The sequence below is a fragment of the Salminus brasiliensis genome, chromosome 16, assembly GCF_030463535.1.
Source record: "Salminus brasiliensis chromosome 16, fSalBra1.hap2, whole genome shotgun sequence".
Lineage (NCBI taxonomy): Eukaryota > Metazoa > Chordata > Actinopteri > Characiformes > Bryconidae > Salminus > Salminus brasiliensis.
In genome coordinates this window covers 8,960,480-8,985,367 of record NC_132893.1, presented here as the reverse complement: position 1 = coordinate 8,985,367, position 24,888 = coordinate 8,960,480, and the positions used below count along the sequence as shown (strand labels likewise).

The window sequence follows — 24,888 nt, the reverse complement described above, 5'->3', positions numbered from 1 at the left end:
AAAACTAGATATGGTCAGAATTATCAGAGGAGGTTGCTGTGAGAATACTGTATGAGAACACAAAAATATCTGTTTGAAATATTGGTCATATTTTATCAGTCTCAGGCTGATGATACTTTATAGCAAGTATCTGCTAATGTCGATATGATTCTGATATCATCGCGCATCCCCCGATTCCTTTTTCCATCTACAACTCCTGGATAACAGCTATGAAAACAAAGAGAGAACTCCTTTCTTCTACTGCCCAATTTGTTACTAAATGCCTGCAGACAAGAACAGGGTGTGGGTTTAAGAGTGGGGTCAAGGTTTTAAAGGGAAAGAAAGACGTTAGGGCATCTGAATAAGAACATGACTCATTCACTCAGTCAGAGTGTGCTCACTCTATCATCTTTCATTCACTAGGCACTTCTTGGTGTTTTCCAGGTCTGCATGAGTAGTTCTGAGCAGCACTACAGGGATTTGCACGCATCTTCGAGAAGCTCATGATGGGTGTATTATATAAAGGAGAGCCAACTCCTCCATAAGTGTTTAGACCCGGAGCCTGACAGCATCAAAAAGCAATGAAAAAAGGCATTGTTCTCTAACAGGCGAAGCTTAAAATAAAACCCTACATGAGTCATAAAGCGGAATCCCAAATAGCAGACGATTCTGGGCTGGAGACACTGAAGGCACTTTTGGTAGTTTGGGCAGTTTCTTTAAAGTTTGTGATTGCATCTAAACTCTAGGCCCACATGTAACCTATCTTATAAAATGTTTGTACTGCAATTCTAGTTTGGCCCAAAACTAAAACACCTGTGCAAGTTGGGTCTGTCTTTTCAGATCTGGATGAAGTCATTGCCGTAATTCCATGGAGGAAAGTAAGCTAGATGAATGTGTAAGCATAGACCAGGTCTGGGCCATGAATTTATTGCTATCTGGTATGATAGTTTGACACATAGCTGTGATCCATGAGTTGTAAATGAAATAAAAAAGGTTCACAGCATGGAGGGTTGCGTGATGATTGCTTTAAGCAGGTAATTGCTTTAAAGTAGTATCAGCCATCAGGTGGATGATTAAATTTGATCGATATGTCAAACAGATATTTTATGACATGTTTATTGAATGGGGTATAAACTGATAAGGGTTAAAATATAAAAAAATGAATGAATACAGGCAAAAAAATGAAATGATACAGGCAAAAATGTAAATCCGATATTTAAACAGGTCGAAGTCCAATCTATTTCTGGTCCTCTTATGAGAATTCTGCCCATGTTTGTACATGGATATTTCTCCAGATTTATTCAGAACCTGCCTAAAAGTCAGTATTTTTATTTATTTCTGAATTTGAGTACTGATTGTGTGCAATACACAAAATTTACTCCAGTAAATAGTAATTCCATTAAAATCACTGACAGTTGAAGTGAAAGACATTGATCATCTGGTTCCAGTGGCACTTCTCAAGGGTGGCTATATTAGCAATTGAACAGTCGGTTTACGTGTTGGAAGCAGTACAAATGGTCAGGCGTGAGACACTTAACTATCTCTCACTACCTAACTATGATGGCTAGATGACAAAGCATCTCCAAAACACCAGCCAGGTCTTGTGGGGTTTTTCTTGTAGGCAGTAGTTAGTTCCTACCAAAAGTGCTCCAAGGAAGGACAACTGGTGGACCAGTAACAGGGTCATGGGTGCCCAAGGCTCACTGATGCTCGTAGGGGACAAAAACTAGCCCATCTATTGTGATCCCACAGAAGAACTACTGTAGCAGAAATTGCTGAAAAGGTTAATGCTGGTTGTGTCTTGTGGAGTCCATACCCGAGTTGTTTTGGTGACACAAGAGGGACACAATATAAGGCAAGGTGTTTGATATTATGGCTAATGTTTTGAAGCAGATAAATAAAATTATAGCTAACCAGGCTAGCACAAGTACAGTCTCCACATGACAGGGTTATGTTTAGTAAATAAAAATAAAATTAAATAGAGAGGTTCATGCCTCCCTCCCCATATAAACTCAGAAAGCTTAACTGTTTGGAGGTTTTTTCCATGGATTCTTCGGAAACACACTATAGATGTAATTTACATGAATTATTCAGATAAAATATTGGATTTCGGTATTGACCCATAATTCCCATATTGGATAATGGATAATGTTCCCAAAGTCTCTGAGATGGCCTGAGATGACAAAGGAGGTCATGAAAAAACTGTTGTCTCCAAGAATTCAAATAGGCAGATTTGTTTGAATTCACTAGGTGGAACATGCCTGAGATCAAATTCAAACTATGCAATGTTGAGGTTCCAGAGAATGCAATTTGTCAGGTTCTTACCAGAGGCAAGGTGCATGCTGAGCTGCTCAGCAGTGGTCTGTGGCTGGTGGTCTGACAAGACACGGCAGCTTCATGCATAGTAATCGTGGGCCTAATGTGAGTGGCTGGAGAGTTCTGGAGAAGCAGGGATCGGCTAAAAGCAAATTATGAAAAATAAATAATTTAAAAAATCAACGGAAAAAGAGAAAGAAACAACAAGAATGCTATGATCATGGTGCAGTCATGCTGCCTAAAGGCCCTGTAGACCTTTGCCGATGATCACAAACCCAGAATTAATTTGAGCAGGATCGTCCTCAGAATAGGTCACGGTTTTGCCCTGTGCCAGCTTTTCACACTTTCTTAAACCATCATTTAGGGAGGCTCACGTGTTAGGCCACTCTGCGTTTCACGGTGGATGGGCGCGTCTTGCCCTAGAACTGGTACTGTTCTTCTCTCATGGGATGCTCCAGCCTGACAGATATTTCAACAAGCCATTATTAGCAATGCAAGCTTCTTAGTAATGATTTCCCAGCTAACAGAGAATATTTTAGGAATGTTCAGCAACATTTTTCAAAGGAATGTTCTACAGGAATGTCCAGGATGTTCTACAAAGACAACTTCAACGTTCAAAAACTAACTAACCAATCGTTGTTAGCTGGGTTAACGAGTCCCAGTCTAGATGTCAAAAATTGTCACATTTGATGTATGAGTTACTGGGCATAGAGACAGAGCAGTAGCAGAGGGGACACGGAACGGCAGTGTTAGTGGCATAGTGAAAATTGGGTGATTAACGCGTTCTGTCTGGTAATGTAGAAACATGACTGAACAGCTGCCACTACGTTCTGGCTTGTGACCCAACTGTAGAACTCCCTCTGCACCCCATCATAGATCAGAAGTGCAGACAGACTCTTATGATTTATCTCTTATGAATTATGGCCCGATAATGGTTGTATATGCTACAGAGTCACTTCCTATGAAGTGTCTTGTAACATGCATTGTGGGTATGAGAGGGCCTTGCTCATACTGGCAGGCTAACAGTCAGAGGCAGCAGTAATGAACCAAAGAGGGAAACAGAAAGCAGAATGGACAGAGAGACAGAAGAGTAGAGAGTGTTACTTGGCTGGAGGACAAAGTTGTTGTTCTCTTTTGGTGCTGAACCGACACATTCTGGAAATCCTCTGTGGGCATCACTGCACCATATGAGAGGCATGGCAGCTACCATGTTAATGCAGGCTACGCAGTCAGATGTGTGTATCCCCCTGCTTTGGACAGATGGTAAGGGACATGCCTCACTGGAGGATAAATCTCTTGATTTCTCAATATAATGTGATGCAGTACTTTATTGATTCTCAAAAAACAAAATCATAAAGTCATAATATATAGAATCATAACCCCTGTATCATGATACGTATCATATTGCCAGGTTCTTGCCAATACACAGCCCTAAATGTTGACTGTATAGTTGCCACAATATAAAAAGCCTGTTTGACAGTAAGACATCAGCTGTGCGTACCAGAGTATATCTACACCGTGAAATAGCTTTGGACTTAAAGCTCATTTGCATCTGTTGACTCATGTGAGTGAGTGTCATCAACATGGTGGTGAAGGGATAAACTAGTTGAGGGTAAGATGGTAAGCTTCTTCCTCCCAGTGAAGCTGGGGTGGGTGGTTGATCTGCTCTGTGCTGATACAGATGTTGCATTAGTGTGTATGTGGGTGTGTGTGGTATAGCATAAATGGCTAAATTATAGATGTGTTGCAGAAAAATGAGATTCATATTAATACACTTCATGGCTTATAGAATATTTAAAACCGTATGTTGCATTCCCCCAGATCTTTGTTTCTTGTCGTCATGGACATGTAGCATGTCTGCTTGGACACACATGTATACCACATACACACAGGGCACAGTATGATGGCCCTAGAGCTCTTAGTCAGCCCACACAGCCCTGTGCGGCTAAAATGCTGCTGCTTTTTTTTCATGTCAATTTGCCGTTCTTTTCCCTGGGCTAGTGACAGTTCCCCTGTAACGCAACGAGCAGTGGATGCCAAGTGACAGGGGCTTTCTCCTAGCAGTGTGCTGGAGCTAACCTGGCATCACTGCACCGCAAAAAAATGATATCTTAGCAAGTGAAATCCTCTTAAATGTAATGTGAATGTCTAATACATCTCATTTTGAGATTACTTTAGTGTACAGTTTATTAACTTATATTACATTAAATTCTCTTATTCTCTTATTAAGTCAAAAATGTTGCTTTTGTCAACAACATAACACAAGCAAAATTATCTGCCAGTGCAATAAAACACTTATGTTTTAGATAAAGTTACAAGAAAAAATAAGTTGAATAATCTTATAAACTTAAAATTGAGAAATTGATGAGCTTTTCACATAGGAAAGGCCTATTGTGTAATCCTGTGTTTCTTAAATAGGGTGGAGGTTTAGAGTTTCCTCACTGCTGTTGCCATGCCGCAGCTGAAGGTGCTCATTAATTTGCCGATTCATTGAATCAGTCGTATTAGGACAAGAAAAGCAACTGTGCAGGGACTGGATTGCCATTTGTTGCAGAATTGGAATAGTGCTGTGTATAAATCCTTTCACCCACAGATAGGCCATTAAAGTTGTCCACTCTGGCTATAGAGTAGTTCATTAGTTAATGGTTATTGCGATATTGACCTTTGTTATACTGATATTGCGGAAAGCAGCACTATTCTTATGAGTTTAATTGCTTGCTGGGAGAACTGGTGCCAATTATGGGTGGATGAATTTATTATTGAAATCATGTAAGATTTCAAGAGGGCTGCTGTGTATTCCTTATTATTGATAATTCATTATATTGAATATTTATAAAAATACATGATGTGTTTTGCTTTTGACTTATATATACACAGTAATATATAACTACATAAACATTAGATTGTGTAGGAATTTAATAAAGCTAGCTCACCTAGATTGATGCATACATTGCTGTATGTAGGCTATTGCCTACCCATGTCCTCCCCCATTCATCAGACAATAGCTGCACCACTGGTTGTGAGCATCCTGACCAATCACAGATCCAGATACAACAATTCTGTGGAAGTTTAGTTGAGTCAAGGTATTTGTTAGAGCATTTTTACATAACTTGGAGACTATATGTCATCAAATACTTCTCTGAGTGTATTGTGGATATATATTTTTTTTCTTGTGAGTATTGTAATTTTATATTTATGGCATATTGCCCACCCTGGGTATTCATGTAATCCAACTAAGGTGTTTTTGTAGGATTGCAGGTGCCTTGCACCACCATTTATTAGCTTTGGGGGTGAATGACCTAATGCACCCTTATTGTTGGCACAGACTGCAGGAGCTCTACAAAAGTGAGATGCTACTACTGAGAATTTTGTGTGTGTTAAATATAGTGCATTATATATGTATATAATCAATGATTATGATATATGTGGCTGTAACTAATGATATATATACATATATACCATATATACTATTTGTAACAATATATTGTGATTTGCTATGTATTGAAGCGGCACTTATTGCACGGTTGGCGTGCATTCCATGCAATTAGTGCAGTTTCACTACATAGCAAATCGCAATATGTAACGATTTAATCGGAGTAGCAGTATTTTGTTCTTTGCTCTGCATTTGCTCATGCTGGTGCATGGAGCTTGCACTAGAAAAACCTCACAAGTGTTTGAAATTATCTCTCTATCTATATAGCATTTACACACATATGCACACACACACACACACAGACATTTTAGCATATGCTTTATTGTTCCTAAGACAAAGCATAAGAACAGATGCAGGTAAACATAAATACAGTAACAAATCCAATACATTGGTTCCAAATTTCTCCTGGACGTTCCCAGTCAGCATGTGGATGTGCATCATCAGCCCACCTGGTTTACCATCATTAAGCACTGACTTACCAAACTGGGTGTTGGATGATAACTATAAATTAAATCACATGAGAAGAGCTTGTTGTTGGAGATGTTTTAATGAACACATTGATATATATTGTATGAGCTTTGCCATAGTGTTCTGTTACATGGCATGACATCACATCAGTGATAATGAGTCCTGCACTGCTGGCTTTCTCACTGCTGCTCTTCTTGGCAAGACTCGTCTTGCTCTGCTGATTCTGCTCTGATGCAGTGGCACTCAGACATGTTTGTATAGTGCATTAATGAGCTTAGAATAGCCTTCATCTTGCACCTTTTCCCTCCCACTCTCAATAATAGCTCAAATTAATCTCCATGCCTCACTTTTGATCTGCACATTTCATTAGCCTATTTCCTATTTCCTGTGAAGTTAGCAGTGTTGGTTTCAAGGGGAATTCAATATTTGGGCCACAATTTGATGGTCTCGTATTCTTTATTAACAAGAGATAAAACTCAGTACAATAAAGTACAAGAGTCAGGAAAAAAGCTGAAAACTCGGTGGCCTAATGCGCTACCACTATGGCCTGGAGGTCACAAATTTGAATCCCAAGCCATGCAACTTTGCCATCAGCAGCCAGTGAACACAGTTGGTCGTGACCTCCCTCCTTAAAACTCTCAAGTGATGTTGACCAGCAATGTTGGCAAGTTTGTTAGCTTTTTCGGTTGAGCTGTCGGCTGTCCAGCAATGCCACATCGGTGGCAGGTTGAAAAGAGGTGGTGGCTGGCTGTGCCTGTATCGGAGGTCATTACCCTCCTAGTGTTGGGAGCATTGGTAGTGCTAGGGGGACAGCTAAATCCAGTAAACACATTTCAGTGTTTAGTGTGTCAGCCTTTACCTGTGCCATAAAAACATTTTGTCACAGAGCTCTGGGTGTAAAAAACCTTTTAAATGGTAAAGAACCTTTACATTGATTCTTTAAAGGGTTCTTGATGCATATATCTCTTTAACAAAAATAGTTCTTTATGGAACCAAAGGTTGTTCTATTGCATCGCCCAAATAATTGGCAGTGGGCTGCCTTTGCATGAAATCGTCTTGAAACAGTGCTCTCCGCTCTCTGCCAGAGTGTGTAAATGAAAGCCCTATGGTGTAGGCCTGGGTAGTACACTAGAAATGCCATGTGCTTCCTAAAATTGAAACTGATGCCAAAATGTTACTATTATTTACTGTCACCTTCTAGACTTTGTAGTGCTGACATTCAGTTGAGTGTGAGTAAACAACAAGGTGAGCATCTATAAGACATCTACAATGAACCATCTAAATAAATAGCTGCAGGTGTGCAGGTAGAATGTAGGGATGAGGAGAGCAGGTGTGTTTTAGATAGAGCTGAAGCTGACAGATTTTGGGATGCCCTGCGGTTGTTCATATGCTGTGGCATCAAAAAGCTCAATACAGTCAGGCAATAATATCAGTCTCGCTGGTGCAGCTGAGGATAGGGAGCATGGGTGGAGAGACATTGAAGCTGGGGTCACTCAGGTATGAACACACACATACACTCACACACATGCATGAACACACTCACACAGATGTGCCAAATGCAGCTTGAGAGGCACAGAGTTGACGCTGTAGCGGCAGTTTAGTATTAGGGAGCCATATAATCAGCTATGGCATTGAGAGAGCGCTGTTTTGGCAGTGGGCTCCCACTGTGTGAAATCGTCTTGAAATGGGCACAGTGCTCTCCGGCTCTCTGCCAGGGATAATGGTGTGTAAATGAAAGCCCTGTGGTGTGGGCCTGGGTGGTACACCAGAAATGCCATGTACAGGAAATTGAAATTGATGCCAGAATGTTGTTTTTCAGTACTGTACCAGCATACCTGCCAACTTCTAGGCTGCACCTCAAGACATTTTTACATTTTTCATTTTTTTCCATTGGCCTTACAGTCCTTTTCTAACAGTGGCTAACATTAACTATTAGGGCTAGGTCATTAGTTCATGCCATTAATGTCATAACGTAACCTAACCTAACTTAAGACCCATGTTTGTACTAGAGATATGGGAGTGTGAGGAACCATTTAAAGGTCTAAAAACCCTGTTAAGGTTGATGTAAAGATTTACCAGCTTAAAGGTTCTTTACACCCACATGTCTATTACAAAAACAGTTGGAACCACATGTGGTTCTTTTATGGCATTGCTCAAATAACCAATTGCTGCAAATTAACTTTTTAGTGTAGGAATGGAGCAGTCTTAAAGACTGCTAAATAAGGTGGATCAGGAGGTTTACCTACTGCCGAACCTATGCTTTTTGCCTACGTCACTTGGCATTCCCAAGGGACTTGATAGAACATTGCAAATATCCTCCACTTTGACCTTTTTAACATGACCTTTTATGGTACAACAGCTGTCTACATACTGGTAAATTTGCTTGTGGAAAAGAATGGGTGCAGATGCTCTGTATTGCTGCCATGGCCCAAAATGCAGAGACCACTCTTTTATTATTTCAAGCTACAGTAGGTGACAGTAGGTAAAAAATCTAAAATGCTTGCTAACTGTGCAGACAAGATCAGCTCGTGAAGCTGGTGGATTTTATGTTATTGTAGACGTTTTTTTGCATGTTTTAATAAAGAGATGGCACTTCATAGCTCATATTTATGTCTGGATCTGAATGATATGTAATGTTTTAAAATCTTACTTAAGGGAAGAAAAACATAGTTTGTGAATAAAGCTAGAATTAAACCTTAAAACAGCACTGCAGTTGGATTCTGCTTCCAGTAAGAAGCTGGAGAATAACTCTTGCCTCGTTGGTGTAGCTGTGTTTGTTTACATAAATCACCATGCAGCATCACTGACAAAACAGAACAATTCCATGCTGTTTTAGCAAATAATGAGGGTAAAGACATCACAGGAATGTATGAACACAAAGCTTACACTACCACACAGAGCTTCACACAGAGCAAACATGTGGTCGGTATGACCATATTAATTGTATTAAACCTGAAAATGTTCTAAAATTCAATAAATTGTCAATCACAAAAAACAAAAACAAAAAAACCCAAAACAAAACATGCTGGTGGTAGTGTGATGGTGTAGGGATGCAGCTTTAAGGGCCTGAGAAACCATAATTAACAGAACCATGAATTCTGCTTTTCAGAACATCCAGCAGGAGAATTTATTATTTATTGATTGATAACTGATCTGATGCTAATGCAATTTGATGAGGCAGCAATAGTGATCCGAAGCCCCTCTGAATAGCTTAAAAGAAAGAAAATTAAGGTTTTAATTTTCCATTAAGATGCAGTGGCAGGATTTTAAACAGGCAGTTCATGCTCAAACGTCCTTCAGTGTGGCTGAATTAAAGTCATTCTGCAAAGAACAGTGGGCCAATACCAACTACGTGACTGTAAATACTGGACTTCTTTACTAACACATATCAAGTCAATATGGATTGTTTTGTTTAGTGTTTATTCTGGTGAGATAAATGATTACTAAATAGCTATTAGGTAAATAGCTTTGCATGTCATTTTATTTTGCACAGAAATGTAGTTTTTGTTGAAGGGCTTTGAAGCTTCATTCAATTTAGCATGCTTATTTATTTTCCTTTTATAGCATCTCATTTACTGCCTTAATCGTACACCTTACTGTATATAATAAGATCCAGTGGACAGTGCGGGAAATTTAGATTCACCACAGTTGCTTACAGTATTGCAATATATTGAATCATAACCCCGGTATACATGCAATTTTTGTCCAGTCATTCGTCTACTAGCAGCCAGTGGTGGTCAGGCTGGCGCATTTGCAGTTATCCCCATTTTCAAGCTATTATGAAGCTCATTCGCAGATGAATAACCTTAACCTCACATCGCTTTGCATACAAAGATGTGAATTTCATGCACTGGTGCTGTTGAATTTGGCAGGGGCATTACATCTGTAATCTAATCAGTGTCCTGAATGTCCTATGACAGTAAGTGACATTTAGAAGAGCGATGTACTGCCCTGTCATGGCCACAGCTGACCCTACTATAAGTGCATGGACCCAGATCCAATCTAACACGGTGTGTGACAATGAAGTTTAACTGGACATGACTGCATGTAAATTATTTGGGAGTCTCACTGCATGAATGCTGCCATTTCTGTAGGCGACGACCTTCAGTTGTCCCAGTATTTATGCACTCTTTGCAAAATTCTCATATTGTGTAACATTTCAGGCAGCCTTAGGTACCAAATATAGAGAGTATGCATCAGCTTGAATTAGCACAATGTCTTACATCTACAGTGAGTTGCTAGTCTATTAGGTACATTTAGCTTGTGCCTTTACAAATTGGCCATTCTATCAGAAACACCTATCATATACTAACATGGCCATCGCAGGCTATGCCACTGCTGGTTTCAGAGTAGTCTGACACTGGTCAGAAACGAACCTCTGGTGAAGTCCCTGATGAATAGAGTGTAGACGACAGATTTTTCCTAAAACTTGATTGTAATGTTGCTATGCCACACAAAACTATTATTATGCATCGAATGATTTTGGTCTGAACTCAGACTCGTTGTAACATACACAACATCCGCACACCTGTGACCACCCAACAACATCTGAATTGCATATTATTGTCAGTCAGTCAGCTAGCTAGCTACCTAGTCTGCCGCATATTAAGAATGAAACCTTTTGAGGCAAGTTAAAAAAACGTTTCTTGACTGGTTGAGCAAATATTATTCACATATGTCATTTTTTACCTGAACATTGAAGTCTCACATTTTATGTTGCCATTTAATTTAGTTCTCCCCAAATAGTGTGAAATCAAGAGAAAAACACAATGTGCCATAGATTGCTCAGTAAAGCCAATGCTACTCAGCCAACCTCTTGGGCTAAAGGCTAAACACAGCCCCAGGCTAGTCCTATACATCCTGCAACCTTTCCCTTAGAATACATTTATGAATTGAACATTGGTGTTGTGGAGTTGTTTTTTTTTTATTATCACATTTTATGTTCATCGCTGTTTTATAAAAGCAATAGGCCACTCGAAAAAGTTTAAAGAAGAACTAAGAGTAAAGACAGAACCTGCAGGTTGTAGTATGCTTGTTCTCCTTCTTTCCCTTCCTCTTCCTCTTTAAAACATTATTAGATACTGTTTATGAAACAACCTCATCTATCTTCGAATCTTCATTTCATTAGGGAAACTTAATTTCATCCTCATCCTTTATTCCAGCTTGGCAATGTGCACACTCATACATAAGTGCTTCAGCTGAATGCTTAAAACGGCGGAGCACCATTAGCAAGGGCAAGAATCCACACTCATTTTCCAATTCACAGAAAAGCGCTGATGAGATGAATAGTGACAGTGATGGCGAGTGCGATGCAGTTTCCGATCATTTGTGTTTGCCTCGCTCTCTCCCTCTTTAGAGCTACTCCCTCTCCGCCTCTCTCTGCCCTCCACCCTCAGACAGCAATCAGTCATGTCTTCTGCCAGGTCGCCCTCACTGTCAGCGCTCTTTCCTCGACATTTCAATCAGCACTTCGCACGTCTCTGTAGGGGAAAAAAAACGGAATCTGACTAACACAGCGGAGCCGGAAAGAGCAGCCCACTGACTCATTGATGATATGACACACAGTAATGTCAAAAGCCAATGCCACAGACATATTCATTTATGCTCACTGCAGCCACATTGGAACATATGCTCCAGAAACTGTTGGAACTGTTTCCATATTATTAGTTTTATGTAAAATACCTTTCTGTGGTCTTTAAGCTTTGCTTACGCTGCAGATCAGATTTGTTTTTTAATCGGATCGTGTGGTCAGACCGTCATCCCTGACATGCATGCATTTCCCATTGATTGTGTACAGAAGTATATATACAGTTTTGTGCTAAAACAGTCTAGCTAATTGAATATTTCTTCTTGGTTTTGATTTAATATCTCAAAATAATGATTAAGTCATCATTATAGTCATCATCATTATTATTAAGCATCGCAGAGACTTTTATGACAAGGCTCAGGTCTAAATGAGCAAATCAGGCCTAAGACATGTCACCATTTGTAATAAGGAACATCAAGCTAAATCAAATTGTCAAGTTTTATACATTCTTTGACACTTCAAACCTTCTACTAACACTCACCAACCATGGACTTCTACGGAACTGCCTAAGAACTAATCAATGCCTACAAGGAAAAGGCTATAAGGAGAGTTTTCAGCATGCAGGGTCTGACTTGGCAGTTCAGGGGAACTGTGGCGGTCAAGAGGAAATCTAGAAAAAAAAAAAAACACTGTTTGCAGAAACATAAGAACACCTTAGCTGTGACCTCATCACAAAGCTCAATGTTTGAGGTATGTAACAGAGCATCAAGAGATGCCAGAAAAGCCTTGGAAACAAGTGCTGTTCTCTTTGGCCAAAATCTGTAAAAGTACATTGGGGAGAACCTACAAAACAATTTGCCAGCTGTGAAGCATGGGGGTTGATGTATCATGCTTTCTGGTTGTCTTACCAGCAGTGTTGCACAGGTGGAGAGAAGAATGGATCCCACAAAATGCCAGCAAATTCTGGATGCAAATGTCACCCCATCTGTGTAAAGACTGAAGCTGAAAAGAGGATGGCTTCTACAACAGGATTGTGACCTAAAACCCACAATGGCATTTGCAGTTTTTTGCAAGTCCATTTTTGGCATTAATGTAACCCAGATCTGTTTTTTTTTTTAGAGCTGTGTGGACACATAAATCAAAATCGAAATCTCGATCTGAGACACTTTCACATGTGGACCTAGGTTAAAAGAATTATGACATTTTCACTATGCTTAATGACAGAAAACATCATTTGTTTTACTTCTTTAAAAATAGGTATTGACCTAATACGGAGCAGCTTTAATGTACTATATATTAAAATAGGAGCTTCTATACCAAAACAATGCATTAATTGTCTAAAGGGACCATTTGGGATTTGGAAGTGCAAAATTTAACATACTCCATACTGGACATACAGGTCCATCAGTACAGCCCATTGTCATGTGTGGATCAGGGCATATTAAGATGTTTAAAACATGTTGTTGGTCGTCCTTCAGGATTGTGAATATTGGACACGTGTAGTGTAGATAAGTAGCTCTCAGTCACATTATTACATATCTTACTTGCTTTCCATTTCACTATACCTGACCAGCAGAGGGCAGTCATGTGTAATTATTTGTAGTATAAATAAAATAAAAATGCTCTAGGAACATTCAGAAAACTAAAAGTCATAATGATCAGAAAAAGTTCTACTTACCAAAAGTGTTAGCTGGGACCACATCTCCAGGTCATTATTTCAGTAATGTTCTCATTAAACAACTGCTGTTATTCTTGAGTTTAGGTGATGTGTGGCGCTTGCCAATATTTGGTGTTCAGTATTCACTACATTATATATTTACTGTGTTCAGCCTGAATGATTGTTCACAAACATTAGCCATTACCAGCAAACAGCACTGCTTTCTCAGCGAGATGGCTGCCTCCCAGTGAAAGTTTTTGCTGCCATATTGAGCATGATTTCATGCACACATGCAATGGGTGACCCTTCTGCTCTCTCTTTGTGGCTGTAGGACAGGCTGTGGGATGTATGCTGGCCAGATGGAGTGTACTGGAGCTGAGGAGCTGACCGATGAGGAGAAGGAAATCATCAACAGTGTTCTGGCCCGCGCAGAGATGATGGAGGCCATGGAGCAGGAGAGGATTGGGTGAGAACTGCTGCTAGATAGAAGCTAACCCTTGATGTTTTTATGGTTCAGAAGTTCAAACACCATCACCTAACATTGTGTAAAGTGCATGTCTACTTCATCACCTCTCAGGTTATTAATTAATCTCAAACAGACTTGCTTATGCATATTCTCACATTCAAGTCAAAACTGTGACAAAGCTTAAACAGTAAAACAGTTAAGCTTAAACAGCTTATCACAGTTTGTGATTACTTAGCAACTCAACTGCATGTGTGTGAACATTTAGACATAACATTGCATGTTGCTAATTAGTAGCTTTAAGCTTACATTACATGTTAGACACTCAAAAAAATGCTGGGTTAAAAAACAACCCAAGTTTGGTCATTTTCACAACCCAGCAATGGGTCACTCTATTACAGAACACACACTGGGATGAATATATATCTTCTTTGGGTTATACGAATAACCAGCGTTGGGAGGGTTACTTCAAAAATGTATTCTATTACAGATTAAAGTAAGGATTACATAATGACTACATTACTTGTTACTATATCAAAGTAACATGACTGGATTACTTTCCGTTACTTCTGGATTGCTTTTGCATCAAACAGTATTTTACAATAAAATATTTAAAGAGGTCTACAGAAATGTTTACAAAATGGTTCTTCTATGGCAAACAACCCTTTGTAGCACCTTTATTCATCTAAAATACATTATATATACCATATTTGGACCTTTTGCACCAGGTTGTTAGAATTACATGTCACATTTTGGCTAAGGTGTGGAACAGTGACTGACTGACAAATTAACAAACTTTCTCTCACAGATAAAACAACTGGGGAACTGACTGACTAACACTGACTCTTAGCTCTACATTAGAGCCTCTGTTAGCCTACACAAGGCGGTGAATATAAGTTTGCTATTTGGTGCCCCACAACACAGATTACAACACTCTGGTTAGCTATGCTCGAAATAGCTTTAAATAAAGTTAAGTAGCCTGTTGGAATGTTGGGTTAGCATTGCTCAAGACTTTATGACCAGCATTCACAGCAGCAGCAGATATTACACAGATAACATGTCTTAAAAATGACTTCATATTCAGCTATGCATTTAGTCAAATATCATACAAAGGCTACAAGTACTAGTTTCCCTTAATAGTATCCTAAAATGTCTATATTTAATAAATGTTTACAAATTAATTTCTGTCAGTAATGACCCTGAGCTGCTGTCTGATGAGAGCTGTTATGGTTTTAAAACAGACTCATTGACTGGTTGTTACTGGGACACTGGGACAGTCACTAACATAGCAGTGGACAAACCTAAAGCTTGCACTAAAAAACTAAACAGAATGACCCAAGAGGCTCAACCAAGTGAGCATTTGGGTAGAAGAATTAGCCCAGCATTTCTTTAATTCTTTAAGAGAAGCTTCAGTGTAAAACAAAAGTAGCAAATAAATATAAATAACACTGTAAAAAACTGTACTGTAAAAAAATGATTAACTGTTTATTGTTCCTCGCTTGATGAAACATGAGAAAGAACAAGCATTTAATGCCTCAACAAAATGGATAGGCTTATACTAGAGGGATGTGTTGTGTTGTCAGTAAGAAATAAGCAAATGTTATTAAAGCAGCATTATGCAAGAATTGGCTTTTTTTCTGTTCCTGGGCTTCCCAAACTGTTAGAATTAGAAGTAGAATTCACACTTTGAGCCCCCACTGAATGTGTGAATGTGTGAATTTTACAAGCTGAGAGATACAGGACTGGTATCTGAAGTGAAAGAAGCATGTGGACAGAGGTGGTAGAGATTGCCTTAAGGCTTAAATGGACCAGGCCATCCTACAATATCAGTTTAATATCAGCTACCATTTGTCATGAGGAAGAGAGAGAAAGAGGAATAGGGGTTCATTCACACCTTTATTTTCAAGTGGATGAGGCGGCAGTGAAAGGTTCCATGGGATGATTCAGCACAGGCACATCTGTCTGAGTGCTTTTAGCATGCTAGTGCATTTACGCTCCATTACAGCCAATGAAGAGTCCGCAGCGGAATGCTCTGCAAAGCATTAGCAGAGCAAGTTAAACAACAGCTTTGCATCTGTCTCTCCTCCCCCTACTAACCCAAGACTATCTCTGCGATGTGCTAATGCATACTCCTCCTCTCCCTGACCTTAGCACACTTAGCTTACAAAGTGTGTAAAATCTCAGTTTCTCTTATCAGTAGGTATTTGACAGGGGTTTTTAAAGAGAGGTGACTAAAAGAGGGTGTGCTACGTCTTCTGCCATGTCACGTCCCACAGGCATCTGGTCAATCGGCTGGACAGGATAAAGCGGACAGCTTGCGGTGACGGCCACTCGCACTGCCTACTCTGTGGCCAGCAGTTCGGCATGATGGGAGTCAGCTCGGTCATGTGTGAGGAGTGCAAGAAGGTAGCTGCAAAACCTGGACTTCTGTATAGGCCTCTTTTCTCTGGGCTTTGAGTTGCCAGTTTATTAGGTACTATTACCATAAGTTACATGTCATGTGATCTGTGGTGTGTATTATAATTCATTGCTGACCAAGTTCATCCTTTCATGGCCACAGTTTAGCCACACTCGGATTGACACATCCAGCATGATAATGCACCATGTCACAAGGCATGTATCATCACTGAATACTTCCATGAAGATGTCAGCAGTGATGTACGCACTGGCAGTGCAGACGAGCCCATAGCGCAGGGCCCCTAATGCATTAGATTCCTTAGATTACTTCTTGTGACATGTGACTCTGGGCCTATAAGTAAACAAGTACAATACATCGTTTCTTTTGTTCCTTGATGATACACTGTATGCCCAATAGTTTTGAGACAATTCTTTTAATCTGATAAAGGGTATTAATAGCCTCCCCATTTTGCTGCAGGAAAAGCTTTACAGTAGATGTTTGAACACTGTTGTAAGAACTTTACTGCGTTCAGCCACAGAATTACTGGTAAGGTCAGAGTCACAAACTCCTCCATTACTCCAGAGAACTCAGTCCACAGTCCAATGCTGGATGGTGGGGCTTGGCATTGGGTATGGTGACTCAGTTCAATTCAGTTCTAATTTGTGTGTATAAAGGTGTCAACATCTAGAGACAGTAATGCCACAATCACATTTGGCTTCTGTTGATTGGTTTTATTAATGTTAGCAGGGTCCAAGCTTGACAGTTTCTCTCATCATTGACTCTAAATAAACAACAAAAAGAGAGACAGACTGCATGAACAGTCAGACTGCATTATTATTATTATTATCTTTCTGTGATTTTACTGTTTATTGAAGGTGAGTTAGCCAGTGTGATAATTGCTAGGTTTCTCCTCAGCTGTGAGGAACTGGAACACAAATCACCCAATGCACCAACCATGGCAGTTATATATTCAGTTCAAACTAAAGGTCAATGTGGCATGCTGTACTGTAGCAATTATATAATTATCTGGCATAATTATGCTCACTTTTGTGGTAACCGACTTAGCTAGCATGCTAATTGACCTGCTCAGTGTATACCTGAGCTGGTCTTGAGCTGGAGTTTTCAGCAGGGTACTCAGAGGTATGTAAATTAACCACTGGAAACCAATTAATGCTAGAAGCCTATTATACTGAGAATGAGAATTAAATCCATGATTGTTACCATAATAAGAATGTGTGAAATTATAATGTCAGGCAAGTGAACAGTGACAAGGTTTGCATGGTTCTAGTTGCAGTCTGTTCACAACAGGGAGGTAGACAGCATATGCAGGTGGCTTAATCGGTCTGGAGGGCAGGCAGGCAGGAACATCCAATCAAGGTCAGTCTAGCACCAGCATGAAACGGCACTGGAAAAGCAGTTGTGACTTTAGGCTCATGCGTCTGCTGCAGAGCCTCCATTCTGTTGGCAGTGGTTTTCGAGATGTACGGTATAGGGATTATGGTCATATCAGAATATTATGACCGCCCAGTGTGGCTGACAGGGTGAAAAGAGACTGACAAAGTATGCAGAGAGACAGATGGACTCGATAATGGGTCAAGTTCTTAATAAACCAGGGGTAGTAATAATATTCTGATTCTGACTGTGTGTATAAATCCAACCTTGATCCAACTAATTACTGCCTTTAGAAGGGATGGAGTTGAAACTTGCAGGAAGGTAGATCTCCAGGAGTAGGTTTGGAGACCACAGGTTTACACATTTGCCTATACATAGCCTTCTCAAGCCCACATGTCTGTGACTGTATGTTTTTTACTTACTCCTGCAGAACATGTGCACCAAGTGCGGCATTCGCAGCAACAGCCGCTCCTGTCCTGTATGGCTGTGCAAGATTTGCAGTGAACACAAGGAGGTGAGGCAATGTTAAGTAATGTTTAATCATTTCCAGTGGTCTTATTTTTAAAAGGAATGGTGGCACCTTAGTTGCATAGTACACCAACTTTAGGCATGGCCGAATTGAACCCTGGTATTTCTCACAGATTAATAACTGAATATCAAACTGATAAAAATATATGTGGTTTAGGTTCTGCTAAAACCAGCAGAGCAGCAGACATGCTTGTGTTTTTCTGCATGGCAGTTCAGTACCTCTGACTTTAAGAGGCTCTCTCCAACTGTAATGAGATGATTCATACCTTTGATGATGTAACCCACGGTTAGTCACTGTTGTCATAGAGCAGCGTGCAGTCTGCCTCTTATAATGCAGTCGGATCATAGAGGCACTCCAGCATTTCATCTGCCTCTAATCCGGTGCACCCTCATCACTGTGATGCCTGAGGCTTTACAATTTCATATTTCCGCTATAATAGGAGGGGTTTTGCAGAAAAGACATTGAGTGGTGAAGCTTGAAATGTGCCTTAGATGATTGAACATCATTTCAGAAATATCCACACCTTCATGCTGTAGCTTTTTTAGTTTTCAGTAGTGTCTCACCCAATATATTATATTATATTTAACAATAACATTTTAATTTCACATGTAAAAACAAGCATTGCTCTAAAGTATATTATAATGACAAATGACACTTGTTGGTTTAAGGTTTTATAAATATTCATGTCTGTTATCATGAATAGCTGTATCTGTAGGTTTGTCTGTTCTTTCCTCATTGCTGTTTAAGGGCCTTGCTAATATTCTTTATCTGTTAGCGTACATAACAGTACCAGTCATTTTTAAACACAGTAGTAGCAAGTAAACAAACCAAGCAGGCCAGCCTAGCGGGCCAGCCTAGAGGAGGCAATTTCACTTACTGACGGACTGACTGACTCACTGACTCACTGACCCACTTACTGACTGATGGACTTTGTTGAAGCACACATGAGCAAGGACTGTCTCTTATTTGCCTAGAAGACATTTTTTCATACTGAGAAACTTTGGGCTTGCGAAAGTAGATTATTGTTTTATTCACATTAATTTTTGCACTGGGTCTCATGAGGTCCTAGTTACTCCACTGGTCTCATCAGAGTGTTTAGCTGAGAAAATGCATTGTTTGCAGTTCCTTGGGACATACGGCTAATATAAATCACATATCCTCCTGGGAAATGTAATTCTATCTCGAGATCATGTTTTACAGTAGTATTACATTATTGCAAATAAAATCTTTAAACAGACGCCTTGGGGGGGTGCTAGTAGAAAGAGAACAAGTGCGATCTTTAAGATAAAAATTTATTGTTTGTGTGGTAGTACATCTTCCCTCAGGCTGTTGTTCGTTTGAAGTCTGGATTAGCCTATTTCACTGATACAATCAACCAGACAATAATCATTGTCTGTAATCATCCATGACCAAGATGGGGAATCAGAGATGCTTTAATGTGTATCCCTTTTTGATCGCTCTCAAGATGCTGAAGAGATCTGGTGCCTGGTTTTTCAAGGGATTGCCGCAGCAAGTCTTGCCTTCTCCCTTACCCATCTCCAAGCAGAAACAGTTCAACACACCTGCTAATTCATACGTCAGCACACGGAACGGAGGTTTGCTTTACAAGCCTTTATTAGGCCTGAAAGTGTAGAAGGATTTACTATGTAGGGGAGAATATATTTTATGCAGTTAAACAGTAGTTTTAGATACTTTAGAACATACTTTTGCCCATTTTCTCATATTCATTTTACTGTTCATTTTGAAGGTCCAATAAAAGCTCTTTCAACACAACAAGTATGTTTGATAACTGAATTGTGTGCAAAAGTTACAGAATTCACCCCTATATTATTTGAATCTCTCTCTCTTGGTGGCCGTGAAAGGGCACTGTATGTATTTTAAGCATATCAGCAATTTACAGTGAGATCTAGCCATGCCAAGTAAAGCATCTGCATGGTGCATTTGTGAGTTAACACAGTGTTACAGTGTTTAGCTGAACAATTTATAAATTGTTCATGATACAATAAAGTATCAGGGATGAATAGGTTGTTTGTGTAAAGTATTATTCATCTTTCTCAACTACTTTTTTAGCAAATGAATTAGCAAAAGACATGTTGGCTCCCCCAACACATTCATTAGTCTTTCTTGAATATTAAAATATGTGTTTCTAAATAGAAACAAACAAATTACCCATATCCATCCTCTTGTACACTGTACCAGTTTCTTAAATCTTTTCTCAAATAGACAGTGCCCAGCTTCTCGACAGAGGGCAGCACATTCCAGGTCAGTGCCTGTTCGTATATGTTTCACTGAGCTTTAATATCAGATGAAAACAGCCTGAAAACTGGTATATCACTTCCCTGTTTGTTCACACTCAGCAGAACTGAAGCCTTCTGAGCAGGAGGAGGAGTGCGTCATTGTCCAGAAGAAGCAAGTGATGGTAGGAGCAAGACTGACCGAGAATAGGAGCTTAAGTCAGACGCAAGTGGCTGCGGAGAGACGGACTAACCTAGCGACGGTTAAGAGAGAAGAAACTGTCCAGAGCTCTACCCCTTTGCAGACATCTTCTACAACTGCACTAACTCAAAAAGGTAAACAGATCTACAAGTGAAGAGTAGATATGGCACAATACTGCTCGATATGCTTTTCTCAATACTACTATAACAATCAGATATTCATAAATATGTTTTTTTTTAAAGCAATGAAGCTTTAAAGGTTTAAAAAGACACTGAGAGCTGTTATAAATAGCTTTATTGGCTAATTATAGGCTAATTTATTGCCTGAATTACTTTAATTACAATGAACATCCAAAAGTAAGTTATTATGGTTAAACTTCTCAAACTTCTTACTTATAGCATCTGTTACAGGACTGGATCACTTTTGACTGGTGTACATATGCTTGAGCCATACCCCTTTGGCCTCAAAATGAACAATGGCCTTTTTGATTGTCTCTAAGGCTTTAAAAACTAAGACTTCAAAAACTGCTGCATCCTGATTGCTGCGTGATGCTCTTTCTCGTTCTTTAACTGGTTTGCCTGATGTTTTCAGCTGATCTGTCTGGCTTACAAACAAAAATAAATTTTTGCTTAAATTTCCTAACAAATTAACCTGAATCTGGATTATGATCTGAATGTTGAAAGAATAACATTAATCCCACGACTTATTACACACAATAAGGGACTACGAGGACTTCTGTACAAACAGAAATGTGTTATAATACTATATTTCTCATGTTATTCTTTAGCAAGGCTAAATTTGATTCACTCAACTATACTGTTCTTTGAATGTACTTAAATACAGTAATTTGCATTTTTTTGGAGATTGTTTTAAAAGAAGTGAACAAATCTTCTACAGGAAGCAAAGTCAAATATAGCATTTAGTGAATTTAACATCTGTTAAATATTTAACATAAAAAACTTTTTAAACAATGTTTCCAATGCATTACATTTGATAAATTAGCCTGTTATTTTATTAGTAATTGTACATGACAATGTGCACAAGTGTGTTCTTTGTTGAGGATTTGTTCTCTTATTTTCACTTAATCTGACCAGGGGTGCCATAACCTCTGCATATGTCTGTATATTTGTGTAATTTAACATACATTATACATAATATTAGAATTACTTTGACTATAATTGTATTATCATACCTCAGTCCCTGCCCTTGGCAAAGTCAATGCACACCACTCAGTCTTTTTCCCTTTTGATATCCGATCTAGGTGTGGGAGGATCTTGGGAAATCATTTCAGATGGCTTATTGTTACCACATTGTTTGTTATTGAGATATTGTGCTAAAATATTTATAGTAGCAAGTAGAACTGCCTGAAAGTTTGACTGACAGAACATTGACAAAATGACATTCATCAATGCAGCTGTATCTTGGTTCTGAAAACATATCAGAAAATGCATGATGTTATTACTTCTTATCAGGATATTGCTTGTTTCTGTTTTACTATTGACATTATAGGCCTACCACCTCATCCAAATACGGCAATGCTCTTAAGAGCTCTTAAAAGACAGCTCAAAGCTTATCTCATATGTACAACATAAATACTGCATTTCATTTGATTCCTTTTTTCAATGTTCCATAATTTAAATTATTTGTAGCATTATTTCTATTATTTCTTTTTGTGTTTGTATTTGGCTTTTTTCTTTGAGGGAAAGTACTTTCTATAAGCCCCGATTTTTTTTCTTACTACAGCTTAACTTGTGGGTTTTAGTTTTTTTGTAAACAAATAAAATACAAATGAACAAAAACTAAATTTACAAAGCATTACATTTTAGGAGAATATGGTAATTTGTACTAGATTTACATATAAATTGCAGGCACCTCCAACCCCATATTCCAAATTTCAGACCAAATTTGCACCCCCACTGATTAAGCAATGGTCTGCACATTTTGAAGTATGGAGCAGAAGGCCTGATTGACTAAGTTACATCTGAACTCAGTAATGTTCTTGGTGGCTCCGTTTACATTACTATATGATTGACTTGGTCGGTCGTGTGATGTTTCTATTGTAGTCGAAACTCTTGATCTCAAGAAAGAAGTCCCAGCAGTGGAGTACAAGGCGATACCTGACATGCAGAAAGAGACAAGGCCCCCATTTGCCAACAGTGCCCCTGCTGTACGCCAGCCCCCTACCCCCGCCACTGAGGAGGAGGAAGAAGATGCCAACAGCTATGACTCTGATGATGCCAGTAAGTCACTAATCCACTCTGACACATGGTCGTGTTTCTACCCCACAGGTTCTTCACTGGACTAAATTGTTTACCGTGCAGCTCTGTCCTCCCTTAGAGAATCCTTGCATTCACTCAGTGCATGTGCCCTCTATAATCCAGCAGCCATTCTCTTTCACCTCAGTGTTCCATTAGCATGTCAACCTAGATTCCTAGTTTGTATTTCTAGATTCTCGAGTTTGTAGCTTGAATTTGCCATCTAATCCTTTGTTGAGCCAATTTGTTGTCCCTCTCACAGCCACTCTGGGAATGCTGGAGTTCAGCCTGCTCTATGAGGAGGAAAACAGCGCGCTGCACTGCAATATAATCAGAGCCAAGGTATTGTGTTTCTGTTCTCCGCGCAGAAAAAGCATTAAGTAAGCACTTTTGTTTAAGTCTATTTCCGTCCAAGACAAAAGCTTCCTCCAATCTTTTTGATGGATCATGTCACAATGCATGTAATCATAAACCATGCAGTTAAAGAGGCTCCTAAAACAAAGGTGTAGAAGGATAAATACTGTCTCCTTACCTAAGGGCCTCAAACCGATGGACTCCAATGGACTGGCTGATCCATATGTCAAACTGCATTTGCTGCCAGGGGCCAGCAAGGTAACACATTCACACCTTCTGACCTAAATGGTAAGACTGATGATATTGTTTTGACTTAAGACGTGCAGATTGTCAAAAGGTGTTGCCTTCATTCTTGATGTAGCAGTCTAGATGTTACCATATTAGAGTAATACTGGGCTGGACTAAGATTTTTCGAAATGGTTATGAGAACACATTGATATGGGTCCACATCTATGAGACCACCAGTGAAAATGCATACTTTTAGCATTCTTTTCAAACATAAAATACATATATTTTCATTACAAATAAAATGATAAGCTAAAAATTTGAGTGAACAGTTAACAGTTGATGGTCACTGTCCCAAATGTACTTGTTGTGTATTATACATATATACAGTGGCAGGACAAACCAACTATTAATTCCAAGGGTTCACTTACTTTTTTCCACTATTTTGAAACTTTGCATGTTGAATAAGTGTGTTCAATAAAGATAATTATTTGTGTTATTATTTTAGGCACATTATATTTTCCAATACACTTGACTTGGATTCGGATCTGATCACATTTTATGACAAATTAATGCAGAACACCATAAAATTCCAGTGTTCACATACGTTTTCTTGCCACTTTATTTTCAGTGTGGTCTAAGATCCTTGGACGTGGCAAACTCACATTTTTATTGTATTAATATTATTGGTATTTCTCCGTAAATTAGCGCCAATAAACACTTAGTGCCCAGTAAAATAGTTTTTACGTTCACATTGTGGGCCTTTGCACAGTACTGTATGCCTTTGTTATGTTTACATAGGCCTTCAGACTACACATCACCTTAGAGCCTCAAAGCATTTTTACTAATTAAACATTAACATCTAGGGTCCCAGAGCCAAGCAGATCTGTTTGCTAGTCAGCTCTGGAAATATACTGCATTAGGCCAGAAGCTACATATCATGCAAAATGCAAAATCATGGAAACTGCGTTCTGTGGTTATAGATGAAAGGAGTTTTCATTCCGCTATTCAGACTTTTTTTGTAGGGAACATAATATATGAAGATGACCTGAAAGAAAAAAAGTTGAATTCTTGAAAAAATAGTCAAACACACTGTCTAATATTAAAGATTAAGAACCTGCTTTTGTATTTATGCCAGTCCAACAAGCTACGTACGAAGACTCTGTACAACACCTTGAATCCCATTTGGAATGAGACCCTGGTCTACCATGGTATCACCAATGAGGACATGCAGAAAAAGACTCTCAGGTAACAGAAGTAGAACTGTAGCTTTTATAGAAGTTTTATAGCAACTGTAGACTCTTCTTCTTTAACAGAAAAGTCAAGGTTATGCAAGTAGAATAGCTCATTAAAAATGATGGTGTATGACTAGCCAACCCGTGTTTCAATGATGAAACCCATTAGTTATTTTATAGAAACCAGCTGATTAAGTATCATTTCAGTGCTTAATATGCAA

General features: G+C 39.1%; 1 protein-coding gene across 2 annotated transcripts in view; it reads left to right on the top strand.

Annotated features, from left to right (window-relative positions):
- The window catches only part of rph3aa (rabphilin 3A homolog (mouse), a), a 31,035-nt gene that overhangs the window by 623 nt on the left and 5,524 nt on the right, over positions 1 to 24,888 (top strand). Inside the window, exons 2-11 of one of the 2 annotated variants that reach the window (XM_072659037.1) lie at positions 13,712 to 13,846; positions 16,120 to 16,249; positions 18,064 to 18,147; positions 19,628 to 19,757; positions 20,386 to 20,424; positions 20,520 to 20,732; positions 22,662 to 22,838; positions 23,116 to 23,195; positions 23,391 to 23,465; positions 24,571 to 24,680. In XM_072659037.1, the coding sequence (XP_072515138.1) occupies positions 13,725 to 13,846; positions 16,120 to 16,249; positions 18,064 to 18,147; positions 19,628 to 19,757; positions 20,386 to 20,424; positions 20,520 to 20,732; positions 22,662 to 22,838; positions 23,116 to 23,195; positions 23,391 to 23,465; positions 24,571 to 24,680 (1,160 nt within the window). In that variant the 5' untranslated portion in view covers positions 13,712 to 13,724. The remainder of the gene's footprint in view (positions 1 to 13,711; positions 13,847 to 16,119; positions 16,250 to 18,063; positions 18,148 to 19,627; positions 19,758 to 20,385; positions 20,425 to 20,519; positions 20,733 to 22,661; positions 22,839 to 23,115; positions 23,196 to 23,390; positions 23,466 to 24,570; positions 24,681 to 24,888) is intronic. The other variant, XM_072659038.1, reaches the window with a different exon arrangement.